General features: G+C 40.2%; 1 protein-coding gene across 5 annotated transcripts in view; it reads left to right on the top strand.

Annotated features, from left to right (window-relative positions):
- The window catches only part of KIAA1328 (KIAA1328 ortholog), a 386,783-nt gene extending 372,863 nt beyond the window's left edge, over positions 1 to 13,920 (top strand). For all 5 annotated transcript variants that reach the window (XM_067699299.1, XM_067699298.1, XM_067699301.1 and 2 more), the window contains one exon: positions 11,147 to 13,920. In XM_067699299.1, the coding sequence (XP_067555400.1) occupies positions 11,147 to 11,357 (211 nt within the window). In that variant the 3' untranslated portion in view covers positions 11,358 to 13,920. The remainder of the gene's footprint in view (positions 1 to 11,146) is intronic.

Genomic DNA, 13,920 nt, shown 5'->3' with positions numbered 1-13,920 from the left:
TTCTCTGGAGAAATTCAACAGAGAAGAGAAGACACAGGAATGTCATGTACTTTGGAAGATTAGATAAGCACTGAAAATGGGATGAATTCAAAGTATAAAAATGGAAAAAGTCGGCCTCCTTCCCTGTCCCAGAAGTAGACCACATCTCCCTCCCAGAATACTGAAAGATTCTTCTCTGAAGAAGCTGAATAGTCCCAGAAAAAAGACCTCCAAATACCGACATGAAGTGACACATCCACTTTAGAGAACAGTCTGGCAGTTCCTTAAAAGGTTAAACATAGAATTTGCAATCCCACCCTTAGGTATCGACCCAAGAGAAATGAAAACATATGTTTACTAAAAACATACATGACTGTTCATAGCAGCACTGTTCACAATAGCCAAAAGATAGAAACAATCCAGTGTCTATCATGTGATGAAAGATAAATAAAATGTGGTATATTCATACTGTGGCATATTATTTGTCAAAAAAAGGAATGTAATAGGGAGTGACTGCTAATGGGTAGTTTCTCGGGGGGGGGGAGGGAGGCGGGGAATGAAATGTTCTCAAATTAAATTATGGTAGTTGCTCAACTCTGTTAAACTAAAAATCACTGAGCTGAATGCTTTAAATAGGTGTACTTTTATGTATGCATATTTTACCCCAATAAAACAGTTTAAAGTTTATAAGAAGCAATGAGCCACATTGAATGCTGGCGAGACATTATGTAAAACAAGGACTACAAAATGTCCATTGGATTTAGCAGCATGGAAGTCACTGGTGAAATTTGGTGAGTTCAATTTTAGTACAGAAGATGAAAGCCAGGTTGGAAAAAATTGAGAAATGGTGTGGTTATGGAAATGAAAGAATGTCTTAAGTGCTCTTAGTTATCTAGTAAACAGGAAAAGATTGAAGGTTCTAGAGTGGATAGTCAATACTAAAAGATTCCTAAGAAGCACAAATGGAGTGATTAGCCTTGTCTAAGAGAAGGATCACTTCCTTCAGTGTAAAAGGAGGAAATGATAGGTGCTGAAAGACTTGTGACAAAGTGACGACAGTTTCTCGTTAATGACCTCCTTTCTCTGATGTGGGAAGCAAGGCCATCTGTTTAGCATAAATTGCGAGAAGGGAAAATGAAGAGAGCAGAACAGCTGATTAGAGAAATACAGTAGCTCTGTCAGAAAACGTTTAGCAGGCTTCCCTGGTGCGCAGTGGTTGAGAGTCTGCCTGCCGATGCAGGGGACACGGGTTCATGCCCCGGTACGGGAAGATCCCACATGCCGCGGAGCGGCTGGACCCGTGAGCCATGGCTGCTGAGCCTGCACGTCCGGAGCCTGTGCTCCGCAACGGGAGAGGGCACAACAGTGAGAGGCCCGCGTACCGCAAAAAAAAAAAAGAAAATGTTTAGCACCCATTTAAGGTTAGTGACTAGGAATCTATATTGGATCTGCTCTTTGTTTCTTTCTTGTTTCTTTGATTTTGTTTTATTTACACTAAGTTTCCCAACTACAATTCACAGAAAAGGCAGACATTTGAATTCATGCAGTATTATGATTTTGCCAGATTTAGGGGAGGGGACAAATATACAGGGGACATGTTTTTAAGAGCTTTGTTAAACGAGTGTTTGGAATGCTGGACCATGAAATTCAAGTTCAATAAGAAGTAAAGGGTTGGGAAGAAGGTAAGCTATTAATGGTCCCACAGGACAGAGATTTGAGCTATCTTGTTCACCACTTCACTCCCAGTTCTTAGAGCAATGATTGTTTGAATTAATGGTTCGTTGAGACCAATGGGCAGAGATAGTGGGAATAGTTGAAAAACCAAGCTTGAGGGTAAGATGTGGGCATCAGGAAGTAGTAGGATGTTTGAATTACTGAATCCAGAAGAGATGCTGTTTAATTGGTCACAAGTTCCTGGATATAAAAAGAAAGCCTTACTGAGAAAGTATTTGACCTGAGAGGTCAAAGAACTAAGTCAGAGTGTTGGTTGAGTGTCATTCATGTAATGTTGACATTAGCAGGGATGATGGTAACAGTTGAAGGAGAAGACTGAATCAAGTGTTATCATCAGTGATTGAGAGTGAATGGGTAAATAGATGCTACAGATGAAGAGAGGTTGAAGGTGGTAGAGCAGATGACAGAATCCTCAGAGCACTGGGAGTTTAATGAGAGACAGGGAAAATAATGATCAAAAAGCAACAATGGAAGCAGTGATGATCCAAATACTACCTCTTGGCCCTGAAATATATAAGGTATATTGAGTGTTAACAATTCTCACTGAGAAGGATGTAAGGGAAACATTGACCTCAGGAAAGAATCAAGTTTCAGTTAAAATAGGAGATGGGAAGTGTTGGGAAAAAAAGAGAGTAAAACTATAGAACGTAATAGGGATAGCAGTACTTTGCTAATTTATGATGAATTGGGGTAGAGAATACCCTTTGGGCATTGACTGATTGAAAAAAGGAATGAGAGACATAGCTGATTTAGTCTCAAAAGACCTTGGACCTAACCTAAGTGCTTTTCAATAGTGGATTGGTTAACTAAATTAAGAGTGCTTCCAGGAGACAAAGTAATCTGAAATCATTAAAAATAATGTTACAAAAAATTGATATGGAAAAAATATTCCCAATATATTAAGTGAAAAAGTAGTTTATACAATCCATATGTATATTATCCTTTTTTAATAAAAGAACAAGAAGAATAATTGGATGAGTAATACTTCCATACTGTTTGAAATATATTGTAATTTTTTAAAAGACTAGCTGTCCAAAGATCTAAAAAGCTGCCTATGGAGGAAGGTGCTAAAACTTGAACCATAGAACCATTCATTTTTTCAACAAATATTTAGCTCCTACCTTGGGTCAGATACCATTCTTGGCACTGGAGATAATAACATAAACAAAATAATGACCCTACTCTTGTAACTGTTGAAAGATAAAAGCAAATAAGATCTGAGAGAAGAGCATCCTAAGCAGAGGATTCAACACACGCACAGGCCCAGAGGTAGGAATCAAGCATACCAGCAGGTTTTTGGCAACCCTGAGCAGCTGCGTTGATGGAGAGGAGTGGGATTTAGAGAAAAAACAATAATAGTTCTGCTTTAGATAGTTTGAGATACCTATCGCACATCCAAGTGGAGGTATCAGGCAACAGTTGGGTGTATGAGTCTGGAGCTCGAGAGCAAGGCTGATGGTAGAGCTGGACATTTAGGAGTCATTGACATATTGCTGTTATTAAAAGTCATGAGAATGAATGGAATTACCTAAGACGTGAGAACTAAAGATTAAGCCCTGGGACATTCCATCATTTAAAAGGTAAGAGAAGAGGAGGGTAATCGGGAGAGGTCTACTGAAATCACCAAAGGTGAAAAAAGAGAGTGGGAAGGGAAAGCTCCTGCATCATGTTTAGCTTTTCATCCAGTGCAGCTTATGCACTGGACCTTGAAATTGTTTCATTTCAAGGTCTTGCCTGGGACTTAAGGGCAGGGTCAGCTACATAACTTACAAGACCAGTGCAAAATGAAAATCCCTTGTTCAAAAGGTAGGATGAAAAATGCAGTTAAAGGGACTAAACTACAAAGCATTTTCCTTTAAGAAGAAATTTATAAAATAACAGGTGATACATGAGTAATATAAACCTGCAGACAGCAAAAAAAATATTTTTGATGTTATAATTTTATATAATATAATAAATAGTAATACTTTATTAATGTGATAACTTGGTTGATCATAAGATTTTTCTGGTTCCTGTTTTTTCAAATTCATTTATTAGATCATCAAAGTTTATACTTTTAGCAACTTTATTTTAAGTGATATACTTAAAAGCAGATTAGTTGCTCTTGGCAAATGAAAGATCACACATAAATTTTGGTAATTTTTAATTTTGAGAAAGATCTTTCTGCTGAGGCAACTGACACTGGAACTGTTAAGGATATTTTATAAGCTGTGACATTCGGAGAGATTTCTGATAAATTATTTCAAAATATAATAGTATATTTTGTATATTATACAAATATAAATAGTATATTTTGGTATATCTAGAACTGATGGTTCTTATGGAACAATTTTTTTAAAAGATTTAACTATTCATACACATAGTTTCATGTATGTGTATAAATTTAAATTTGTACAATGACATTTTAATGTTTTCTCTGGCATTTTCTGTAACTTGTAGAGGTCATATGAGAAACCGAAAGTCACCTAATGGTTTGTAGGTAATTCAAAATGCCTATTATGCTTTCTATTACTGTATCTTAAATTACAAAGAAAAAAATAATTTTAAAACTGTATTCCTCATTAATTGGTTCATTTGAAGCTGTATATAAAAACAATGTTCTTTTCCATCAAATGCAACAACCTTTATATTTAATTTCTGTTTCTCAGCCTGTGGATATTTGCTTTGCAATGTTGCAGCAGTTTTTAAAACCAGAGATTCTAAATTCTTTGAAGATTTCTGATATCTCTTTGATATGCTGTATTACAACGTCCATGCGTATGCTTTTATTTTGTAATAATTTATTCACGTTTATTGCCTAAACACTAGCAGTTCTTATCCCAGTGCTCAGGCCAGAGAGCTAATATTTTTGCCTTGGGGATGAGCTCTGGGAAGATAGGCAAGCCAGCCTCCCACGACTGCCACCACCACTGCTGCTTCTGCCACCATCACCATCACTAATCTGGGGCCTTGCACCACCCCAGACTGCTTCTGGCATGAATGTGCATACCAAGCAAGCAGCCAACTGTTTGGCATACGCACTGTGCTGTGGGCCAGAACCCACATATACATGCCTGGCATATCTCCTCTGTTAATGCACATGCTCCCTTGTCCCATCAGATTTTATTGGGTTGCCCAAAAACTGCCTTTGTTTATTTTGTTTGTTTTTTTTTTAACATCTTTATTGCAGTATAATTGCTTTACAATGGTGTGTTAGTTTCTGCTTTATAACAAAGTGAATCAGTTATGCATATACATGTATCCCCATATCTCTTCCCTCTTGCGTCTCCCTCCCTCCCACCCTCCCTATCCCACCCCTCTAGGTGGTAACAAAGCACCCAGCTGATCTCCCTGTGCTATGCGGCTGCTTCCCACTAGGTATCTATTTTACGTTTGGTAGTGTATATATGTCCATGCCACTCTCTCACTTTGTCACAGCTTACCCTTCCCCCTCCCCATATCCTCAGGTCCGTTCTCTAGTAGGTCTGTGTCTTTATTCCTGTCTTACCCCTAGGTTCTTCATGACATTGTTTTTTCTTAAATTCCATATATATGTGTTAGCATATGGTATTTGTCTTTCTCTTTCTGACTTACTTCACTCTGTATGACAGACTCTAGGTCCATCCACCTCATTACAAATAGCTCAATTTCGTTTCTTTTTATGGCTGAGTAATATTCCGTTGTATATATGTGCCACATCTTCTTTATCCATTCATCTGTTGATGGACACTTAGGTTGTTTCCATCTCCTGGCTATTGTAAATAGGGCTGCAATGAACATTTTGGTACATGACTCTTTGAATTCTGGTTTTCTCAGGGTATATGCCCAGTAGTGGGATTGCTGGGTCGTATGGTAATTCTATTTTTAGTTTTTTAAGGAACCTCCATACTGTTCTCCATAGTGGCTGTACCAATTCACATTCCCACCAGCAGTGCAAGAGTGTTCCCTTTTCTCCACACCCTCTCCAGCATTTATTGTTTCTAGATTTTTTGATGATGGCCATTCTGACTGGTGTGAGATGATATCTCATTGTAGTTTTGACTTGCATTTCTCTAATGATTAATGATGTTGAGCATTCTTTCATGTGTTTGTTGGCAGTCTGTATATCTTCTTTGGAGAAATGTCTATTTCGGTCTTCTGCCCATTTTTCGATTGGGTTGTTTGTTTTTTTTGTTATTGAGCTGCATGAGCTGCTTCTAAATTTTGGAGATTAATCCTTTGTCCGTTGCTTCATTTGCAAATATTTTCTCCCATTCTAAGTGGTGTCTTCTGGTCTTGTTTATGGTTTCCTTTGCTGTGCAAAAGCTTTGAAGTTTCATTAGGTCCCATTTGTTTATTTTTGTTTTTATTTCTATTTCTCTAGGAGGTGGGTCAAAAAGGGCCTTGCTGTGATTTATGTCATAGAGTGTCCTGCCTATGTTTTCCTCTAACAGTTTGATAGTTTCTGGACTTACATTTAGGTCTTTAATCCATTTTGAGCTTATTTTTGTGTATGGTGTTAGGGAGCGATCTAATCTCATACTTTTACATGTACCTGTAAAAGTATGTGTTCCAGTGTTCCCAGCACCACTCATTGAAGAGGCTGTCCTTTCTCCACTGTACGTTCCTGCCTCCTTTATCAAAGATAAGGTGACCATATGTGCATGGGTTTATCTCTGGGCTTTCTATCCTGTTCCATTGATCTTTCTGTTTTTGTGCCAGTACCATACTGTCTTGATTATTGTAGCTTTGTAGTATAGTCTGAAGTCAGGGAGCCTGATTCCTCCAGCTCCATTTTTCATTCTCAAGCATGCTTTGGCTATTCGGAGTCTTTTGTGTTTCCATACAAATTGTGAAATGTTTTGTTCTACTTCTGTGAAAAATGCCAGTGGTAGTTTGATAGGGATTGCATTGAATCTGTAGCTTGCTTTGGGTAGTAGAGTCGTTTTCACAATGTTGATTCTTCCAATCCAAGAACATGGTATACCTCTCCATCTATTTGTATCATCTTTAATTTATTTCATCAGTGTCTTATAATTTTCTGCATACAGGTCTTTTGTCTCCTTAGGTAGGTTTATTCCTAGATATTTTTTTCTTTTTGTTGCAATGGTAAATGGGAGTGTTTTCTTGATTTCACTTTCAGATTTTTCATCATTAGTGTATAGGAATGCCAGAGATTTCTGTGCATTAATTCTGTATCCTGCTACTTTACCAAATTCATTGATTAGCTCTAGTAGTTTTCTGGTAGCATCTTTAGGATTCTCTATGTGTAGTATCATGTCATCTGCAAACAGTGACAGCTTTACTTCTTCTTTTCTGATTTGGATTGCTATTATTTCCTTTTCTTCTCTGATTGCTGTGGCTAAAACTTCCAAAACTATGTTGAATAAGAGTGGTGAGAGTGGGAACCTTGTCTTGTTCCTGATCTTAGTGGAAATGCTTTCAGTTTTTCACCATTGAGGACGATGTTGGCTGTGGGTTTGTCATATATGGCCTTTATTATGTTGAGGAAATTTCCCTCTATGCCTACTTTCTGCAGGGTTTTTATCATAAATGGGTGTTGAATTTTGTCGAAAGCTTTCTCTGCATCTATTGAGATGACCATATGGTTTTTCTCCTTCAATTTGTTAATATGGTGTATCACATTGATTGATTTGCATATATTGAAGAATCCTTGCATTCCTGGAATAAACCCCACTTGATCATGGTGCATGATCCTTTTAATGTGCTGTTGGATTCTGTTAGCTAGTATTTTGTTGAGGATTTTTGCATCTATGTTCATCAGTGATATTGGCCTGTAGTTTTCTTTCTTTGTGACATCCTTGTCTGGTCTTGGTATCAGGGTGATGGTGGCCTCATAGAATGAGTTTGGGAGTGTTCCTCCCTCTGCTGTATTTTGGAAGAGTTTGAGGATGGGTGTTAGCTCTTCTGTGAAGCCATCTGATCCTGGGCTTTTGTTTGTTGGAAGATTTCTAAAAACAGTTTCAATTGCAGTGCTTGTGATTGGTCTCTTCATATTTTCTATTTCTTCCTGATTCAGTCTTGGCAGGTTGTGCATTTCTAAGAATTTGTCCATTTCTTCCAGGTTATCCATTTTATTGGCATAGAGTTGCTTGTAGTAATCTCTCATGATCTTTGGTATTTCTGCAGGGTCAGTTGTTACTTCTCCTTTTTCATTTCTAATTCTGTTGATTTGAGTCCTCTCCCTTTTTTTCTTGATGAGTCTGGCTAATGGTTTATCAATTTTGTTTATCTTCTCAAAGAACCAGCTTTTAGTTTTATTGATCTTTGCTATCATTTCCTTCATTTCTTTTTCATCTATTTCTGATCTGATTTTTATGATTTCCTTCCTTCTGCTAACTTTGGGGTTTTTTTGTTCTTCTTCCTCTAATTGCTTTAGGTGCAAGGTTAGGTTGTTTACTCAAGATGTTTCCTGTTTCTTAAGGTAGGATTGTATTGCTATAAACTTCCCTCTTAGAACTGCTTTTGCTGCATCCCATAGGTTTTGGGTCATCGTGTCTCCATTGTCATTTGTTTCTAGGTATTTTTTGATTTCCTCTTCAATTTCTTCAGTGATCACTTCGTTATTAAGTAGTGTATTATTTAGCCTCCATGTGTTTGTATTTTTTACAAATCTTTTCCTGTAATTGATATCTAGTCTCATAGCGTTGTGGTTGGAAAAGATACTTGATACAATTTCAATTTTCTTAAATTTACCAAGGCTTGATTTGTGACCCAAGATATGATCTATCCTGGAGAATGTTCCATAAGCACTTGAGAAAAATTTTTATTCTGTTGTTTTTGGATGGAATGTCCTATAAATATCAATTAAGTCCAACTTGTTTAATGTATCATTTAAAGCTTGTGTTTCCTTATTTATTTTCATTTTGGATGATCTGTCCATGGGTGAAAGTGGGGTGTTAAAGTCCCCTACTATGAATGTGTTACTGTCGCTTTCCCCTTTTATGGCTGTTAGTATTTGCCTTATGTATTGAGGTGCTCCTATGTTGGTTGCATAAATATTTACAATTGTTATATCTTCTTGTTGGATCAATCCCTTGATCATTATGTAGTGTCCTTCTTTGTCTCTTTTAATAGTCTTTATTTTAAAGTCTATTTTGTCTGATATGAGAATTCCTACTCCAGCTTTCTTTTGGTTTCCATTTGCATGGAATATCTTTTTCCATCCCCTCACTTTCAGTCTGTATGTGTCTCTAGGTCTCAAGTGGGTCTCTTGTAGACAACATATATATGGGTCTTGTTTTTGTATCCATTCAGCCAGTCTGTGTCTTTTGGTGAAAGCATTTAATCCATTTACATTTAAGGTAATTATCGATATGTATGTTCCTATTCCCATTTTCTTAATTGTTTTGGGTTTGTTATTGTAGGTCTTTTCCTTCTCTTGTGTTTCTTGCCTAGAGAAGATCCTTTAGCATTTGTTGTAAAGCTGGTTTGGTGGTGCTGAACTCTCTCAGCTTTTGCTTGTCTGTAAAGGTTTTAATTTCTCCATCAAATCTGAATGAGATCCTTGCTGGGTAGAGTTATCTTGGTTGTAGGTTTTTCTCCTTCATCCCTTTAAATATGTCCTGCCAGTCCCTCTGGCTTGCAGAGTTTCTGCTGAAAGATCAGCTGTTAACCAGGAAACAAAGAGGGAAGAAAAAGTCTCTTGCCTCTTCGGCAGGTCCAGACTTCTCCCCAGACTCCCTCCCGGCCAGCCGTGGCGCTCTAACCCCTTCACGCTACCAGCCCCAGTCCTCTCCCTGCGCTCCGACCAAAGCTCGAGCTTCAGCTCCCAGCCCCGCCCGCCCTGGTGGGTGAGCAGACAAGCCTTTCGGGCTGGTGAGTGCCGGTCGGCACCGATCCTTTGTGCGGGAATCTCCCCGCTTTGCCCTCCGCACCCCTGTTGCTGTGCTCTCCTCCGCGGCCCCTAAGTTCCTCCCTCTGCCACCCGCAGTCTCTTCCCACTAAGGGGCTTCCTAATGTGTGGAAACCTTTCCTCCTTCACAGCTCCCTCCCACTGGTGCAGAACCCATCCCTATTGTTTTGTCTCTGTTTATTCTATTTCCTTTTGCCCTCCCCAGGTATGTGGGGAGTTTCTTGCCTTTTGGGAGGTCTGTGGTCTTCTGCCAGCATTCAGTAGGTGTTCTGTAGGAGTTGTTCCACGTGTAGATGTATTTCTGATGTATCTGTGGGGAAGAAGGTGATCTCTGCGTCTTACTCTTCCGCCGTCTTCCCCTTCTCCTCTGCCTTTGGTTTTTAAGTAAAGATAAAAGACACATTTTTCATTTTCACCAAGAACTTTATTGAACAACGTATTTACCCTTCTGTTCCATTACCTTCTGCCATTTTTCAGGCAACTTCATAATTCCATCTTCCCAAAACTTTTTATCTTTTTGAGCATAGAACTGTTCCAGGTGCCTCTTACAGTCTTCCAGGGAATTGAAATATTTTCCATTACGATGAATGAATCAGAACTTCCCAGCCAAGCTGTAGCAGTTTTTGCCTGGTCTTCAAAGAAACATGCAGTCTTGCGTTATCCTGATGGAAGATTATGCATCTTCTGTTGACTAATTCTGGACACTTTTTGTCGAGTGCTGCTTTCAGTTGGTCTAAGTGGGAGCAGTACTTGTTGGAATCAATTGTTTGGATTTCCTGAAGGAGCTCATAATAGAGGACTCCTTCCAGTCCCACCATATACACAACATCACCTTCTTTGGGTGAAAACCGGTCTTTGTTGTGGTTGGTGGTGGTTCATTTCATTTGAGTACTTATCACAGGTTAATTATACCAACTCATTAATTTAATCCTAACAGGATTTCTGTTGGTCCCTTACACATGACAAACTGAACTGAGAGACTGAATAACTTTCCCTAAGTCACAGAGCTTGCACATGGTAGAGCAGAGATTTCAGCCAAGTCTGTCTGGCTGCAAAGAAGTTGAGAGGCAGCATAGTGTCCTGTGTACAAGGGCTGGAAGCAAATGACCTGGGTTCAAATCCTGACCCTGCCGTGTAGTGTCTTCTTCTTGCTAGGCGCGTTACTTCTCTGAACCTTGCTTTCTTCGTGTATATAATGGGGATCAGAGTACTACACGACCTACCTCATAGGATTATGTAGACGGTTAAATGAAAGTGAAATACATGTAAAGCATTGAGAACAGTGCCTGATGCTTTAGTAAGCCTGCGATAAATGTTGCTACTAATACTGTTATTGTTATCATGATTACTTTGTCCACCCCACGGTCTGTCTTCACAGGTTAGAAAAGAATGTTAGTAGTCAGCAGAAAAGAAGAGCTTAGAGACAGACAGACAGCAGAGCCCCTCTGAACTTCCCTAAAGTTCCCCTAGAAGGCCCTCCTGCGTATGATGTGATCTGTGGTCTGATTCTTGCCCTGGGAAGCCCATCTCTGTGGGCTTTTTGGATTTTAATGTTTTACTGATGTGATCATTTTCTGTCTGGGTTGTATGTGTTAACAGGTATGAGACATCTCTACTGGATTTGGTTCAATCTCTGAGTCCCAAGACTGCTTCCAAACCGCGGCCCCATCGCTCCAGAGAAGCTGGGTCATGGCATCACAGTACTTGCCTACTCAGTCCTCTGAAATCAACCTGGAACAAGACCGGGGCACACAGGACCCCTGAAGACCTGGAGGAGGATCAAATTCTGGAAGATATCTTTTTCATTTGACACTGAAGCACATGCTGCAAAATTTCCGTCAGAAATGAGTGGGTGTTTTTATATACTGATCCAGGATTTTTAATTATTTGACTGCAACGTAATTGTGTCTCTCCTTTCACAGGGAGGGACCTATCTCACTAGCATCCTGTTACGTGTCGAATATAGAAATCATTCTAACAACCCAGGGTGTTTCTGATCAGACCAATCAGTAGACAACACATTAAGGATGGATGGGGGTGGAGGACAGTAGCTTTTCTATGCCAAGCAGAGATTAGAACATTAACATGGGACACTTTCTGCATGGCAGAGGCCTTTGCATACTCAGCTTCATTCAAGAGTGTTTCCTTCTCAATATTTTGCTGGAAAAGGTTGGCTCTCTTTTGTACACAAGGAAAACCTTTCCATTGAGAGATCCCTCTAGTTTAAACTTAGCCCCTTTGTAACATAAGCAATTTCAGAAAGATAGACCCTTTTACCTCTCCACCCTGTTCTCTTACCACCTACCTCTTTCTAAGTCAGTCAGTTAATTCAGAGGTTAGAGTTGGTGGTGCCTCTCCCATCACAAGCAACACTGAGGGCCAATTGTGAGTCAGTCTCAGCAGTCATCAGCCTGGCCGCTGCCCACCCTATAACCAAAAGGGCTTAATGAGCTAGAGGGAGGCCCTCCCAACCCTTAGAAATCAGCATGAGATTGCACAAGCGAGTACTGCCCTAGGGGAGGCACTGGCCTGAAATGCTTGTCCTATGGTCGGCCATTTCCCAGGGTAAATAAGAGCACTCTCTCAGTATTTTTTCTTGCCCCAAGTGTCTGTTTTACTCACCCTGGTGAACTTCCCATCAGCTGCTACAGGCTGACAGACTTCCCCTGGCCTCCCTTCTCTCCCCATGTGGAGTCAAGGCCCTGATTGACCAGGCCTTGCGTGCTCTGCTCAAGACTACTGTCTCATGGCCCCAAAGAACCACCTCCACTTGCCAGATAATGTTCCACCACCCCACGCAGAGTCTCCCCCTTTCTCCCACTAGGCCTCACAGAGAAAGCCTGTGGAAGAAGTGCACTCGAAACGTACTCTCTCTGCTCTCCCGTTCGGCAGGGCTCTTGAGATGGGTCCCTCAGCTTACAGTGGACTCTAGAGGCGTCTCAAGCTTATGGGCAGTATGATGAGCCTGGTAAAGCCAGTGAGTTTAACACTTGCCATTCATTGGAAGCCAGGGGAAGATATGCATCACTTGATGACTTTATTTGGTGTGGAGCGTGTTGCTTTTTTCTCTCTCCCTTTCGCCAGCCCCTGGCCTGTCAGTCATTATTGGTAGCTAACGTCAGACCATGCAGGGCAGCCGGCACTTAGTGAGACTGCACGGCTTCCCTGAAGTCTTTATCAAAACTAGATTACTTCAGCCTACAAGAGCTTTCTGGAGCAACTTCCTTGTCTGGGTAAATCCACATCTCATTGTCTCTTCAGACTGAGGCCCTGTCACCTCTGCCCAACCTTCCTTCACTTGGGTCCTTTTGTTCTTTGGAGGAGAGAAGAATATAGCCTACCAATACCATATTCTTTTTTTTTTTTTTAATCTTTATTGGGGTATAATTGCTTTACAATGGTGTGTTAGTTTCTGCTTTATAACAAAATGAATCAGTTATACATATACATATGTTCCCATATCTCTTCCCTCTTGCGTCTCCCTCCCTCCCACCCTCCCTATCCCACCCCTCCAGGTGGTCACAAAGCACCGAGCCGATATCCCTGTGCTATGTGGCTGCTTCCCACTAGCTATCTACCTTACGTTTGTTAGTGTATATATGTCCATGCTATATTCTTAATCTGAGGTAGATATCAGGTCAGGACAAACCAGTTGTAGTCATTCAGTTGAAAGGTTGAAAATTATCGCAGATTACAGTTTCCTCTTACAGTTCACCCCTAAGAAAGCAACTGAATCAGTTTCATCCCATTCCAGAAGCCTTTGGAAAATAGAGCTTTCTTTGGTGTGGCCAAAAACTGGGTGAAAACAGACGGAGAGCCCTTGACCATTTTCTCAGTTAAAGTTAGGTTTCCAGAGCTACCTTTTCCTTGCCCCACGTGTCATGACCATCTTAAGTACCCCCAGCTCCCTCGGATCATCCATAATCACACTTTCCTATTCTGGACACCAGTGCCCTTACTGCTCTCTGGAGTAAGAGGATGCCAGAAAGACCAAGAAAAAGATTGTGATTTCTTCAAGAAGCTTGTTTGCCTTAGAACAATCAAACAGGACCTAAAGTAAAGGCTTTGGGGGGTCACAAGCCACAAGATGGAGTTTAATTGCTTCTTTGCCTCTCCTGAATGAGCAATTTGGAAGAGCAAAGATGGATTTTCAGCAGAGCATCAGTCAACCTATTTTTCATATGCCACATTCCCTGCCCCCGCCAGTTGCCTTTCTCTATCCTGTAGGCATTTTCTGGTCGTCAGGGCAATAGGATGTGAATTTGTGTCTAGTCTAACATCTTCATTATGAATTGAACAATATATGTTAACATTTTAATCTGTGTCTCACTTTGAGATCTATATATATGTATTAAAGGTTGTTTTAGAGCCTC

This window comes from Pseudorca crassidens, chromosome 12, assembly GCF_039906515.1.
Source record: "Pseudorca crassidens isolate mPseCra1 chromosome 12, mPseCra1.hap1, whole genome shotgun sequence".
In the NCBI taxonomy this organism is placed as follows: domain Eukaryota; kingdom Metazoa; phylum Chordata; class Mammalia; order Artiodactyla; family Delphinidae; genus Pseudorca; species Pseudorca crassidens.
The sequence above is the reverse complement of the archived record's forward strand: the minus strand, read 5'-3'. Positions and strand labels throughout refer to the sequence as shown.